The sequence below is a fragment of the Pyrgilauda ruficollis genome, unplaced genomic scaffold (assembly GCF_017590135.1).
Source record: "Pyrgilauda ruficollis isolate IOZ18807 unplaced genomic scaffold, ASM1759013v1 scaffold6, whole genome shotgun sequence".
Taxonomy (NCBI): Eukaryota; Metazoa; Chordata; class Aves; order Passeriformes; family Passeridae; genus Pyrgilauda; species Pyrgilauda ruficollis.
In genome coordinates, this window is record NW_024527710.1 from 9,306,124 (window position 1) to 9,321,819 (window position 15,696).

Genomic DNA, 15,696 nt, shown 5'->3' on the forward strand with positions numbered 1-15,696 from the left:
CAGTAGCTGTCTCCTGGCACCTGGCATTTGCTCACCTCAAGGACTTCACCACTGATTCAGACCAGGAGGGAAGCTGGGAAGTTGTGCTTTTCCAAATCACAAGACTGTACGTGTCTCAGTACTCTCACAGGCTGCAGGCTGCATGACCCTAGGCAGACTGAGAGGAATTATAAATCAATGATTAGTCAGCTTGAGAAATGAGAAGAGTGTGTCTAATTATCAGAGTAATAAGACTTTGAAGCATGAAGCTCTCAGCAGAGGCTAAGGGAACAGAGTTTAGGAAAAGGCTGTGAGGAGGTCCTCAATACACCAAGGGATTTGATCTTGTGGTGCTGAGGTACCTTCTGGGCCTGTGGAGGTGGCAAGAGAGTCTGCTTAACTCAATGGTGCAACCATGGATTTAATTAGTCCTTGCTGGGAAAATTAGTGCCGATTTAAGGGGTATGTCCAAAGAAGTAAATTGAATTGAGGTGATGTCTGACTTATGAAATCCCTGAATGGAAAACAGCTAAGGAAAATAACTTTTGCAGTAGTAGAGGAGGTATCACCATCTGTTTATAACTGTTGCCAGAGACAGGACCCTGGGCTCCCCAGGCCCAGGTCTGAGGCAGTACAGCTGGTCCCTTAGTATTCCAACAAAGAGATGGCTAGGCCAGAGTGAAAATGGCTACAGATGCCTGAATCCAGCAGTGAGTACGGAGACTCTTCAGGACAGTTTCAGGAAAACTTTTGGTGTCACTGTTTTCAGTCTGGTGAATCAGCTGCCTTTGGTGGAGAATAAGTCTTGCCCAGTTGTTCCTCCTGTCCCATAAGCATGTCAGTCCCATGGTCAGCTTTTAGACATGGGGACACCCACAGCAGGTGTCCTTGACAGGCTTGTTTTACAGCCTGGTATGTGTCTCTGTCCTCAAGGACACCACTGGAGCTAACAAGAATCAAATCTTCTTTTTCTTCCTCCTTAGACGAATCAATGGGAAAATTTGGCAAAGAGTTGGTTGAAGTTGCAGGTCCACATCACTTGGACCTCTGATTTTGGAGGCCAGCACCCCAAATGGGATCCAAGGCCACTGGAAGGCTGGAGGAGGTCACTCTTGCACATTGTATGTGGTCTCAGGAGCAGACGTTGCATGGCACAGAACAGTTAGATGAGGATGAACGTGTGAAATGCAACCAGTGAAGTCTCCTAGAGGGAGCAGCTGGTGCCTGATTTGCCAGGCCTCTGCTGTCTGGAAGCCATCAGTCATCATGTCCTGTGCAGAGGTGAGGGAGCGTTGAAAGGTTCTGGTGAAGCCCCAGTAATTCAGATGTCAGTGGATTTCTTTCTGCAGCTGGGGCTGTTGTTGGGAGCTCTGCAGCCCTGTGAAGCTGGTTCTAGGAGGAAGGTTCCTGTTCCACTTGAAGGCTGGTTACCTGATATGTGTCTGTCCATCCAATCCTCACATCCTCACCCACGGGCTCCTCTTACATTTCACTGCCCTGGTACAAGAAAAGCCATCTGTTCCCAAGTATCAATAATTAATGCTCCTCCTGCCTCTGCCCCTCCCAATATGACAAATTGTTTGTGATATTGTGGAATGTGAAGAGCAAAGAGAGGATCACATTTCTTTCTCTCCTATTTAATATTAATGGTAGCAGGTAATTGTTAGTCATCTGAGGGTGAAGTTGAAAGGTGAAGGGCATAATAGCTGGGTTGTGTCTTCTGCAGTTGCCTTCAAAGAATGCAGAAATAGAGATTTGCCCCACTCCAGGCTGGAAGCACCTGCTCGGTGGTAGACCTGCATGTAGCTTGCAGAGGGGGAGGCTGGCCTGCACTGGCACCTTGTGCCAAACCTTGCCCATGGTATTAGTGAAAGAAGACTGACCCAGAGCCAAGTTCCACCAAGGATTTGTTTGTTCCATGTGCTCTAACACCCAAAGGTCCAAGAGCATCCACAGAATTTTTCTCAGTATTACTTTGGACCTCTGGGATTGTGTCCAGGCCTAGTTCTTCCTATTTCAGCCTCTAAAGGAGCCACTGAAGCAGGCTATACCTTGACATTATGCAAGTATCATCTTTGTCCTCTGGCCTGCAGACCCCTGGAGGCTGGAGTGTTCATTCCTGGGCAGGAGAATGGAACAGGTTTGCTTAACACAGCATCATCACAGCACTGAAACAGCTGCAATGGGATACAGCTGTTCCACCACCATGAACATCCCAGGCAGGAACCCCTGCAGTTTGACCAGGCTTTGGTGGGGCAGAACCTCTGTTTCTGAAGTTCAAATCTCCTCAGTGACTGCCAAGCTCCTCCAGCCTGAATGTCTGAAAATCTTCAGTGTTTAAGCCTAGAGAGCAGCTGCAGGGAAGTACTCCAGCTCCACCCTGAAAACATCACTGTCTTTACAGAGGAAATGTAAACACCAGCAGTGTCCTGGGCCTGGAGATGCCACACATGTATGTTTGGATTGTTGGGTAATTTCCCTCTAGCCCCTTCCCTTGCCTGGTATCTGCAGGGCAAATGGGCTTGCTGGTGAGCAGGAGTCCTCTCAGCAAGGTGTGTCACTGATTTACACTTGAGGCTGCTTGACATCTCTCTGGACACCCTTGAAACCCTGTGAGTCATCTCCAAGGAATTTGTTCTGATTATATAAAAAAAGCCAGCAAAATGCACTCACTTGCTCATGGCTGGGTGGAGATGCCTCTCCCATGCCAAGACTGAGGTGATAAAATCTCTGTGGAAATGAATCTGATTTTTCCTGTTGCTCTGTGGCACTGGCAGCTGAATTTCCAAAAGGAGAATCAGGCATACCCAGTCCATAGTTTAGCTCAGCCTGTGCATTCCCCACAGGAGTAAAAGCTCTCAAGGTCCAAGATTGTGCTGCTCGTGCTACCACAGAAGCCAGCTGCCTGCACTGAGTCTTCCAGGATCCCTACTCCTGAGGGCTGGGCAGGCATTTCCTGCCCCAGAAGAAAAGGCTCTGCAAGGAGGGAGATGCACTGGATCTTGATCACTGTTAATGGTCAAGGAGAAGTGTATGGTCCTGGGACTCCGTTCAGTAGTATGGCTGCAAGCATGTATGGATTTTCCTGTGCTTGGGAATGCTTTCAGGGTTAATTTCTCTAATTTAGTACTGGATAGCTTCTTTGCCTTCTCTCCTGGGTAGCTCAGTGGTACCTCATACTCTGGCCAGGGTTTGTCCAGGCAGAGCTGGTGAGGAGACCCTTTTCTGTTCCTCAGGGTGCTCTGGAGAGCTGGAAGCACTGGGGTGGTGCTTTCAGTTTCAGGTGTGAGCTGGAAGATCAATGCCTTTGAAACTGTGCCTCAAGGTCAGTTCTTCTGTCTCTCAGCTGCTCCCCATCATGGCTGGGGCGCAGACTCCTGGCCTGCACTTCAGCAGATTTCTGGGTGGTGTCAAGACAAGCTTTGTTCTCTGATCTGTTACTGGGACTCCGCTGCCCAACAGACGCAGTGCTGTTGTATAAACCCTCACAGGTGATTTTTCAGCGCTCATCTCTTTGTTTTAACTTGCAAAATGCAGAATGGCCAAGTGTGTCATCTCTGTTCAGTTACTATTTTCCCTATTCCAAATAACTTTGCAACAGCTTTTGTCCCTTGCCTGCTTCCATGAATGCTGTGCAAAAAATTGAGTCTTTGCCAAGGTGTCTGCTCACTTGTTTCTGTTTTCATGGCAATGAATTTATCGGAGCTGGATTTTCATATACTTTATTGTATTTTTATGTCTTGCTCAGGTCCTGTAGTGCTTCCTGTCCAAGCACTCCATAAAAATGTATTTTTATCACAGGTCACTGTCTTCTATTAATGTAGAAGTGTCAGACCCACTGGGAACATAGCGAAGGAAACGTGGAAATGGTGGTGAGGAAAAGGAGTAATTTTAAAATAGAGTGAAATAGAAATTATTTAAGGATGGGAAAGTGACTGTTTAGAATAGTAAAAACAGATCCATAAGGAGTTTATGAAACTGAGAGAGCAGGGGGCTGTGCTAAATCATGGGAACGAAGCACAAGACAGGCTCCCAGCATCCCTCCTCCATGTGCTCTGCCCCAGCACAGTCTTCCCAAGCCTCATGATCCAGAGGTGAGCTTCTATCCCCGGGCATTTCTTGCAGGAGCAAGAATGTGAGCAAGGAGTTACCTCAGGTGTTACAGGGAGCATCCTGGGCTGTCTTCTCAGCAGCTGGCTGCAGACTGCCTCACACACTTATGAGTGGCAAAAAGGGCAATTCATGGTTAAAAGCCACCCTTGCTCGTGCAGAGCCTGCCTGCAGTGTTTGTGTCCCAGAGTGGAGCTGCTGGCAGGTCTCCTTTTTACTGGGGAAGCAGGTCAAGCACCAGCACAGCTATTGGAGGTGTCAACTCCTTTGACACAGCTGTGCCCAGCACCTCAGTGACTCATTGCCTGACCTGAGGGGGAGGTGGTGGGGCAGCCTTTGATGGCTTCTTTCTGATCACTGGCCCCTTCCCCAGCAGGTCTTTGTGGGATGCTGAGGACACCATCTTGTAACACTTCTCATTCAGCCTGTGTAAGGGTTGTCACAAGGGCCAGGGGAGGTGGCCTGTAGCATGCAGTGACACACAGCTTTGTCTCTGTCTCTCCCCGACAGCAGCTACCTCTCAGAATAATCCGCAAACATGGAGTTTGGAGTCTTGTACCATAAAGGCACAAACAATAGTGCTTTATCATCATCTGGGCTCTCTCTGTGAAGCCGCCTTTTGCATTTTAAATCAACACAAGTTGCTTGGGAGGGGGTGGTAGGGCTGCTTCAGGCTTCCAAGTACCTTAAAGTTTGTGGTAGCCAACAAGAAGAACAAAACTCCTTTGAAAGCCGGGCAGATGTCTGGCGTGGTGATTTATAGAGTGAAAACACGGCTATTGGAGCCTGGCTGATGAATTGTGATTGCAGTACAAGGAGTGGTGCAGACTGAAATGGAGGTCAGCGTTTGAGGGGGAGGTTAGGGGCTGGGGCAGGGGCACCTCTGAAAGGGCAGTGCTTTTTCTTGGGGCCGGCAGTGATGACTGATGAAGTTTATACATTTTTGTCTTTGTTTAAAAGCCACCTGTTTGACAGCGTTGGGGCTGAGCAAAGGCCTCACATGCTGTCCTGTGCATAAGGACTGTGTGTCTATAGAACATAAATCTGGAAAAGATTGTTGGAATAGCAGCCCTGACCAGAGCACAGGTATTGCGTTGTTCAGAAGGACAGAAGTACTGTGACACTCAGGGTATCACTGTGCACTAAGAACAGCAAGGAAAGTATGGCTGTAGAACGGACAGAAACAGAATTGGGGTTTGGACAAGTTCTCTGTAGGAGAAGGCAGTAAAAGATCTACAGAGGTGAGTTAGAGCCCAGCTGCTGACCCCAGCATTGAACACTGTGGGGTGCTGGGTGCCCCCAGAAATGGCACTGTCATGGACATACAGTAGGATTGTCAAAAGGAGAAGAATATCTGTGTCAGGTATTCCCAGACACAGTGGCTGGCACAGCTCTTCTCACCAGCTGGGAAGGCACGAGAAGAGCTGTGGGCCTTCCACTGCTGTTTTTAGCATGTATGAAGACCTTGCAGTGAGACATTTTAGCAAATAGCCTTTGATCAAGTGCCTTCATGGTTAAATTAAATGGAAAGTCAACAGAAGGTATGATATAACTCAGATTTTGCTCCCAAAAGGAGGGAGCTTGATAAGCAAGGCTGTATATAGACTCAGCAGTGGTGCTGGGGTGCTCAGTGGAATTGGGACATGCATGCAGACTCTGACCTCTCTGGATTTAGGTCCAGCCTTGGAGAATGGGCTACTAAAAGCACATTCACTGAAGAGTTCATGGACTCATTGTAGACTTGAAGTCTTGTTTGTGACAGTACAATAATTATCTGTGATTCATATTTGCAGCAAGGGGAAAACTGGCAGAAAAAGGCTGTGAATATAACTTCATAAAGAGCTGCTTCACAGTGGTGTTAGAAGTAATAGAGGAGTGAGGAAGAGCATCAGAGACTTCACTCCTGATGGCTGGAAGGGACAGAGATAAAGTAGAAACTGGCAAAAGTCAAGTTCAGTTAGATGTTGCAAAGGAAAATTAGCAAATACTGAACAGTGTCGCTGACAAACAATTAATAAGGAATCAAGGAAAGAATTATCAGGACTGACATCCAGGGAGGTGAAGGAAGCAGAAGGATTAATGTAGGAACCACATGAATATATATATTGCCTCTATCAGGATGATGTGATGAATGTGAGGGAAAGGGTCGCTTACGGTGAGAAGCTCACAGAAAACAAAAATTACTGGGTCAGCACTGAAAGGCAAAAGCTGTTGAAGCTAATGCAGTAGGTGTGAGAGCCCAAGGGATCTCTCTTCCACTTTGAGCCAATTAAGCTGCAAGTCCAGAGGAAAATGTCCACAATAAATCTATCAAGTTCCACAGGATTAGCTTGTAGTGGATATAATACCCCTTTTTCCCTTCTTCTTTTTTTTAAAATAGGAAAATAATCCTGTCAAATTCAGAACTCTTAAACCAACCTCAGAGGTACTGTTCAGAACTTCAGAGCAGAGTTTAAATGAAAGAATATTTAAATCCTGAAAGCAAACACAGCATGGATTTACCAAAGGCAGGTTACAAAAACTAATTTAATATCTTTATTTGGTTAAAAAGAAAATCATTCTTGGGACAGAGGAAGTGTAGCGGTCCTGCCTGTCAGAAGTTCAGGTAAGCGTGCAATCCCGTGCCTTGTGAAATATTATTGTTAGTTAAGCTTCAGAGGCCAGGCTTTGGTGCAACACCTGTACATGAATAGTCTCTCTAAGAGAGAGCACAAAAAGCAGCCCTGAATGGACAGCTGGGAGTTCCTCTGCAGGAGGTCATGTTTAGTGTTTGCTGTAATGATTTTTGGCACAGAAGGCAATGGTGTGCAAGTGGAATTTGTGATGAGACAAAACCAGGTGTGGTCAATACAAGGGAGGATCAAAATACCATCCAGGAAGGCCATGAGCACCTTGAGAACAGGAGTGAATTGGGTGGCATGAAACCTAAGACTATGAATGGAAGGTCATGCTATTTGGAGCAATAACAGACATTTTGACTCTAATCTGGGATAGCATTATTTGGCAATGGCAGAGGAGGAAAGTGCTTAGATAGGTACAAATAAATCACAGAATAATTCAGGCTGACTGTTACTGAGGGGAAAAAAAAGACAAATACAACTCTGGAAAGACTAGAGGAAAGGACTTCTTGTTAAGTGAGGGAATTGCCTCTGCATGAGGCACTGGTGAGCCTTCTTTCCTAGCTCATGAGAAGTAAATCTGGAGTAAATAGGGGCAGAGGGAGCTACTATAATTCAGTGAAATTTCCCAGTTTTCATGGTGTAAATGAACAGCTTGTTTTGGTAGAAGAAAGGTGTTGCTTGTTTAACTTGGTAAAATGAAGACTGAAAAGAGATACAGTTTCTCTCTCTGTGAGTGTATTAAAAGTTAGCAGGAGCGAAAACAATTGTTTGAAATTTAAAGTTGATGTAAGAATGGCCATAAAGGAGCTGTGAGTAAATCCCCTAAAGACAAGAAGATGAGGGTGCCAGCCATCCCTTTTGTTTCAGTACATGTGAATCCCAAGTGGTTTCAAACAGAGTGGGGCAGTCTGATGATGAAAATTAAGCAGCTCTAGAGACAAGGCAGTGAAGGTTAAAGACAAAGATAAATTAGCACTGGTGGAGACTGGAAACTGACTGTTGCCAGTGAAGTAGAACCTCTTGCTCTGCTCAGGTTTCTGTGCAGGTTTTTGGGAAGAAGAGCTGCTGACATGCAGAAATACAGAGGATGTAACAGAACTGAGAAAACTCCTTCTCTACAACTTGCTGTTTTACTTGAATGCATTCCTCATTGACTCATTCTCTCTAATTTAGTGTTCCTGTATTTAAATTGCAGCATGCTTGATAAGACTAACATGGTCTGAAGCTGAGGCATTCCCCAGTTGCAATTGATTACAGACAGGGAGCTTACCTTCCTCCTGGGTTTGTCTCAGAAACATTTGCTTAGGCTTAAAATATTCTACTTGGCTTTCCTTGAAGTGACAGATGATGTTTTGTGCTTCTTTGTGGAATTGTCAAGATAAAAAGGATAGGTGGTTTGGGGCCACTGCATTTGCATAACCCTGAAAGGTGGCTTTAACTGATGATAAATTTTCATCTAATAACTGTGACCAAGCACTCAGAGCCACTGCCACCTCCCTGGGATAAACAGCCATAACAGTGCTGGCAGAGTAACTCTGCTCCCTCTGCTTTGCTCTCCACTGGAAAAAGCAAACGTCCTCTACTCAGAGACAGACCCAAAGCACAGGAAATCCTAGCCTGATCCCTGGAGAACAAGAAGGGGTCTGGAGCCTCCTGGGATGTTCCTGTTGGAACTCTCAAAGTTCATTGCTCCAACCATGGCCTCAGGCAAGCAGCCTGCTTGATTCCACAAGTGGAAGCTGCATTGGATGCAAGCAGCAGAGGAGAGAGAGGGCAGAGCCAGTCTGCCAGATTGCAGCTGTGGTGGTGATGTGCAGGGACAGGAAGGTGGAGGTGACAGTGAATATTCCAAACTGCTCCATCACTGTCTTTGAGGTGCAGATTGACAAGAAAAGAGATGGAGTTTTGTGCTGGCATTGTGTGCTATTTAAGGTGCATACCCGTGGTGCTATTTGAAGTGTATGCACCCTGAAACCTTCTGGGGTTTAGGGTGTATTTTTTTGCCTTTTCCTGTCAGAGCAATGGGACTGAGGTGCCTGCTTTCCTGTCAGTTTTGAGAAAAGTGCTCTGGCTCTTGTCCCCACTGCCGCTGCTAGTGCTGGAATGCAGTTTCCTTCATCTGATCAGCTTGGTCTGTCAGTGGGATGAGTGAGTCCCTCTCCTGTAATCAGTAACTGGAGCTGGTGTTGAAGACATGCCTCATCCCTCCTGCCCGTGCTGCTGTCGGGCGATGGGGGAGCAGCAGTGCATGGAGTGCCCTGGTAGTGCTCTTTGGGAGGGATGAAAGCGTGTTCTCATGAGGGAACCTCTTCCTCTGTGGGCTTACATTAACCACAAAACATCAGAGAGTACTGATGTGGACATCACTAAGGTCCATGGATCAGGTGGGAGGCTGAATGGCCTTTCATGTGACTGTCTGCTTGTAAAAAGGAATTAGTGGCAGTGCCTGGGGTATGGATCAGCCTGGGTGCTGAAAACCACAGGTTGGTAGATCTTGCCAGAGTACTGATGTGGACATCACTAAGGTCCATGGATCAGGTGGGAGGCTGAGTGGCCTTTTATGTGACTGCTTGTAAAAAGGAATTAGTGGCAGTGCCTGGGGTATGGATCAGCCTGGGTGCTGAAAACCACAGCTTTGTAGTAACTGCTGGAGCCAGACCTAGCAGTAATGTGAGAGACTCCACTTGTACTTTTCACAAAAGAGATTTCCTCCTGCCATCAGATAAGGCACTTGCACATGGCCTGAGGTGGCATTTTAGGTGGTTTGAGTTTGCCTACACGTGGCTGCCTCCCCAGTTCATCTGTACAAAAAATACAAACTGTTGTCCTGGCCAAAACCAGTTGGCTTCTCAGACTGCGTGATGAGGCTGAAAGGCGTGGAGGAGGGCTCAGATTGTGCTATGAGATCTCAGGCTCCTGGTGCTCCAGGCAGGTTTCAACAACAAGCCCAGCCAGATGCAAGTGAATGCACTGAGACTTGGTGTCCCAGCGTGGCCTCTGTGCCTGTGGGCAGGAGCTCACCCACACACTCAGCTGCCTCTGCCGGGGCTGAGCCTTCCTAGCAAGGGGCTGGTTGGCAGAAGTGATAGCAGGGGCCAAGCCCAGGGCCCCCAGCTGACATGCCACATGTGGAACTGTTTCCAGCACATTGAGGGATCCTGGCTCTGGCTCCAACGCACGCTCAGCCCTGCTCTCCCAGCTCTTTCTGTGCCACCATCATTCCCACTGCTGCTTTCTGGAACTGATGCTTTTTTCCTTTTACAAGCCTTTGTAACCCTCATTCCTTATTGTAACCCAGTGCCACTTGTCAGTTTCTGCTTTTATGTTAGCTGAAGCCAAGCACTGTTTCAGGGCATCATCTTTTCAGTTTAGAGAGATGGCCTTATGCATTTCCAGAGTCCCAAAGAGCACCAACACAGCTCTGCATGTGTGGTCCTATTCCCAGTAGTGGTGTAGCCTTTCCAGCATTCAGGTAACAGTGTCACTGGAAGCAGAGGAAATCAGACTTCTTTCACCTGCCTGAAGTTTCTTTAGCAGCTTTAGCTGTTGTCATTCCTGTACACTGAGGGGATAGAAGTAGCTTGTAAATGTGCAGTACCAGCAAGAAAGGTATTTCCAAAACCTGCTGGAGATCTAGAGGGGGACCTTTAACCTCTTGTCAGCCTGCTGTGTGCATGTCATGTGTGGGGCTGTCAGTGCCACACAGCAGTCATGGCTGAGAGCTGCTTGTCCCAGACAGGACCGGGCAGGATAAGGAGGATGACAGGAGAGCCACATGCACACTGTGCATGATGTATACACCAGTGCCTTGCAGGCAGGTGCCCATGGTTTGGCTGTGGGTAAACTGGATTTCAATAGCTATGACAGGGTGCCCTCAGTGGGCTCATGGGGCTGATGCTTTGTTGGTTTGAGATCATTTCAGGAAGGATCCTGTAGAGTGATTTTGTCATGGTCCAGATTGTATTTAGAGCTCAGATTACCTGCTGACCAGAGCACTGTGCCAAAATCATGTACCGTGATTCTTGTCCTGTTGGGAGATTTTAGGGAAAGTTGCTTTTCCCTGTTATGCCTTGGGCTCCATGGTGTGACAAACCACTTCTTGCTTTCATTAAGTGCTTCAGTAGTCCCAGGACAGGCGAGTGATGGCAGATGCTGTGATCCCAGCCCAAGCCTGCTGCAAGGAATACATCTGGGTAGGCTGACACCAGCTATAGCAATCACTGCTCTGAAGTGCCTGCTGTGAGATGTGGCCATATCACCCTTCACCCTGTATTAGTGTAACCTTTAGCATGTGGTTTCCTCTTGACAGAGCTAGCAGAAGCAAGAGCCAGCTTTGATGGAGATGGTCTTGGGCTGTTTGAGCTGGATGCACCCCCATGGCCTGGCAGGGTGCTGTGTGTGGTGGGTACATGTGTCCATTGTGTCCTCTGCCAGCTCTGTTCTCTGGCACAGACCATCACCAGTGCTGTGCTGTTGGACTCCTGTGTACAGTAGTTTGGGCAGGCACGTCTCCCCAAAGGACCTGGATTGCCCAGATCTCACCATGCCAAAAAACTTCTCCCAGCCCACAGGGAAACTTTCTACCTTAGGTACACAGGTCTGACCCTGCTGACTGTGTCAGCTTTACATAGAAGGAGGTCCTTGGAGCGCAAGGGCTCTTCTGATCTACAGCAGGATCTGTCCTTGACAGTCTCCCCAAGCATGAGGGACAGGAGCATGCTTGGCCAGGGTAGTTGCTGACCTCCTGTCTCTCTCATTTTCTTCCAGTCCTGGACGCACAACATCCAGCGGGAGAAGGAATTTCTGAGAAAGCTGGTGAAAGCCCGAGTCATCACTGACCTAACCAGTGGGATTTGAGTGGCTGCAGCCACTGCGTCCAAGGGAGGAGACGAAGACAAGCTGCAGCTCTGGGAGCAGGCACTGGCAGCCCCTGCAAGAATCCCACCTCACTGAAGACATACAGAGATGCCCAGGTGCTCTGGGAAGACCCTCTTGCATTGCCAGTCTGCACGAGGGTTACATCTGCCACCTCCAGGCCCAGAGCTGGCAGGAGGTGGGCAAGGGGCTGAGTGGACAGTTCTTGAACTCTGCATCGCAGACAGATCTTCTACATCCTGAATTAGACAGGAAAGACTCAGGAGAGAGAAGAAAGGTTTGTGAATAAAATGATTAGTGCCAAATGGGAGGTGATGCTGCCCCAAGGCAGCAAAGCCTGAATGTACAAAGTATTATTTTTTAAAAGACTCTGCTGGAACCATACTAGAAATACCAAGGTACAAGGCAAAGTCTGCTTGCGCACAGCCCTGCGAAAAACCTGGCCTCTTCATGCTCCATCTGCATTGTCACCAGCCTCTGACCTTTCCCCAGGAAAACAAATCCATCCAAAACTTCGGTGTCATTGGTGCTGCTACGATTCAAAGGGAGAATAATGGCTTCCTCTCATTCTCCACTTGGAGCTTCTGGATGGAGATGAGCATGGGTTTGTTTTTCTGCATTTTTCCTTGCATCCTCCACAGAGGCAGCAACAGCAGCCACTGACTTGGCTGTGTTTTCCATAGCCATTTGCTCTGCCTGACCCCGAGGTGGAGCAGGGAGCTGGTCGCTTTCTCCGCCTACAGCAGACCCTCCCCACCTTCCTGCCTGTCATGATGCAGAGCAGCCTGCCCCGTTGTGCTCAAGGCTTTCAGGCCTCTTGGTTTGTGCCTGCTGTGCAGGGCCCCTGAAGAGTCCGTGCAGACTTGTGTCACTGTTTCTGGACAGCATCTCGCTTTGGTTTTGTGTGGGAGGGGAGTAATTTATTCTTTGGAAGGAGGTCAGATCTTGAGCAGAGATCTCAAGCTTTACAGTTTGAGAGAAGACTGCTAAAGATGTTTGTTTTACGTTCCAGACTCAATCATGTTCCCTATCTAAGCGACGTGTGACCTCAATGATGATGGAACCTGCTGGGAACTCTCACCCTCTGCTCGGCCCCTGCTCACTCCATTTCCAAGCTCCTCCTGTGCTGCTCTAGCACTGCTGCTCCTCCTTCTCTCAGGAGCACGTCCTTCCTTTGCCCTCTTGGTCCCAAGATGCACTATTTGCACATTTGATTTGTATACATATTTCAGAGGAGCTGGAATAAACTGATCAACGTGGCCAAGTGCGAGGGCAGCAGGGTGGTCTCATCCACCTGAAGAGCGTGGGCAGAAGGGAGGTTGCCAAGGGGATGAGCAGTTACATGTGGAAAGTGGCTCCTGTGCTCTCCTAGCCTGGAGCAGGCTGGAGTGCACCCACAGGCACTGTCCCGGTACCTGGGTGTCAAGGTACTGGCACACAGCTAGCCAGTGTTGGGGTCAGTGGAGGGGGATCCCAGAGGGATGTGGGTTGGGCTCATGGTCCTGACACTGTGTCTGACATAGCCCAAGGATTGCGGTCTGCCTTGCTCTGGACTGAAGGAAGCATGACCCTGGCTTGGGCAAGGAATGCTCAGAGCACGGTGAGCAGGGCTCCCCCAGACCAACTCTGCACCTTCTGACTTGCAGGGACTGTGGCTTTGGACCTGAGACCCTCAAGGGGGTGTGCAGGAGGGGCAGGCAGTGACCCAGGCGTGGGGCAGACCAGCAAACTGTACAGAATGGTTTGAGATCAGGCTGCAGGCAGAGGCAGCTCCCAGGACATGGCACTGAGTGCTGCTTACAGAGCTGTGTGGGATGCCTCCCTCAGGAGCCTCTCCTGCCTGCTGTGCCTGTAGCCAAGGAGCTTGCTCAGGGGCAAGTCCTGCCCAGCTTCTTGTTGTGGCTGCTGTTTCCCTTGTCATCTGGGAGCAGCTCAAAGTTCCTGCTGCTTCTGGGCTGCAGAATACATGCTGGGAGGCTCTCCTTCCCTTTACTCTTCCCGTGTCCCATCCCCACTGCTCCAGCCTCCCAGCCAGGCAGTCCCCGTTCACCCAGGGACATGCCTCCTTTTAGGATGCTCTGTCAGGTTTGCAGCAGGTTTTTGAGCATATGCTATGGCAGATACTCCTTTTAAGTATCTCCCAGTTTGTTTTTCCTTCTTGAGGACTCCAAGGGACTGAATTTCCATGGCTCTCACCAGGCAGCCCTCCCTTTGCAGTTCCTGGGTGTCAGCCTGGACTTGGGACCATCTTCTGTCGAGTCCCAGCCATGCTGGCAGGGGGAATGCTTGTCTGGGTCTGGCTGAGGTTGTGGCTGGGGAAGGGTTGACACCCACTCTCTCTGTCTTGGTGCTTTAAACAGCTGCCATGAGAGCCCTAGGGCTGTATCCATGGGCTGCAGTGAGCTGAGATGGCAGAGTGGGCAGCTGCATCTGGAAGGAGGAGGGAAGAGCCTTTGGTGTCTCTGCTGGGGCCCCCACAGAGGATTGTTCAATTGCATTATTTAACACTCAAAGCTCCAGGGCACTTTCGTCCTCCAACTCACTAGCTCCAGGTCCAAGGACACAGCATGGCCACTGCTCAGCCTTCCCCATCATCCCAGCTCCCCACCACAGCCATGAACAGGTCCTGATGGGAAGCTGACCCTACAGACCAGGGACATGACTCCAAGTCCTTCCCTTCACCTTGACAGGAGTTTCCAGGCAGAAGAGCCCAAGTTGAATAGATGAGTGCATGGCCCGGAGTGACTGTGGTGGGTCAGGACCACCTGCATGTAGAAGGAAAAGAGCATTTTGGGGACCAAGACTCTCCTCTGGCTCACTGACACCACAGAGCAGCCCATGGCCAGGTGATGGGGCTCCAGCTCCAGGAGCAGTGCACAGCACTGCGTTTTGCTCCTGGGTGCTATTCTTTTGGCTGCCTCCCCACGTGCACCTGCAGCCACCTCCCGCCCTCGAAAGGCTGCAGTCCTGGCAGCTCGGAGCGGTGCACGCGGGTCAGAGCAGGGTCAGTGGGACGGATGTGAGTCTTGGCCTCTCCCTCGCAGTGACTCACCTTGTCAGATCGGAAGGGAGAGCCCAGGGGAATTCTCCACAGCCTAAATATAGAGCGGGGTTGCCTGGTGCCTCTGATGCGCTGTGGTGCAGAAAGGCCACTCGGGCGGCAGGGAACCTGCCTACAGACAGCCCAGGGAAACACAGGGAGATCAGGGACCAGTGACCACAGTGGGTTTTGCTCCAACTAGTGCACAGAGCAGGTCTGGGGAGCTGCAGGGCAGCCTGCATGTGCTGCTCTGGAGGACAGGAGGTGCCGGAGAGCTGCTGCTGCTGTGCTGACTGCACCATGAGCTGCGTGTGCATGTGTGTCAGTGCCCACCACACTGGCATTGGGATCCCACCACCAGCTCACCCTGTTAGGCCATGCTGTGGCCTCGAGCTCACACATGCCAAAGGTAAGCACCATGGCCAGGTAGCATGAGGCAGGATGGGATCCAGCCCAGCATTCCTCATCCCAGCATCTCTGGGCTTCCAGTGTCTCCTTCCTTGGAGGAAGAAGTGGAGAGGCCCTGCCTGGCCATGCTGTGCTGTCCCTCAGTGTGAGCACTGCTGGGAGCAGGGGAGGGTGTCAGGACAGGGCCATCTGTGTCAAATGGGTGCAGTTGGGTTGGGTACAGGCAGAACTGGACATGGGCAAGGGCTTCCAGACTGTTTGGCAGGGAGGCATGCCGAGCTCCACGGGCACCAGCACAGCGTGTGCTCTCGGTCTGAGCGTGTGTCACTTGCAGTATTAGAGACGTGTCCTTCAGTGCAGGAGCCCCTTTGGGGCCACAGCCCAGCCCCTCTGGGCCCTGGCTCCTTGCACAGCCTGCACAGGGTCTTGAAAAGGCCAGTGCATTCGCCGGTACTGTACCAAGCCAAGATGCAAGAACTCAATGAGTTTTTAAAATTAGTTTTAGTTTCTGCATTTTTTTTTAATTTTCCCTCTAGGCAGGGAGGGTAAGAGTCTTGCAGGCTCCTCCAAGCCGGCTTATGTCACATCAATTCAGTCATATCACAGAAGCAATAAAGCTATCAAACAAGCTTGGCTGGTCTCTTTCTTCTACTGCCTTGGGCT

The 15,696-nt window shown here is 49.6% G+C and overlaps 1 protein-coding gene across 9 annotated transcripts in view; it reads left to right on the forward strand.

The window, feature by feature from the left end:
- The window catches only part of ST3GAL3 (ST3 beta-galactoside alpha-2,3-sialyltransferase 3), a 187,325-nt gene extending 171,663 nt beyond the window's left edge, over positions 1-15,662 (forward strand). For all 9 annotated transcript variants that reach the window (XM_041483427.1, XM_041483429.1, XM_041483430.1 and 6 more), the window contains one exon: positions 11,478-15,662. In XM_041483427.1, coding sequence (XP_041339361.1) covers positions 11,478-11,567 — 90 coding nt within the window. In that variant the 3' untranslated portion in view covers positions 11,568-15,662. The remainder of the gene's footprint in view (positions 1-11,477) is intronic.
- The last annotated feature ends 34 nt before the right edge of the window (positions 15,663-15,696 follow it).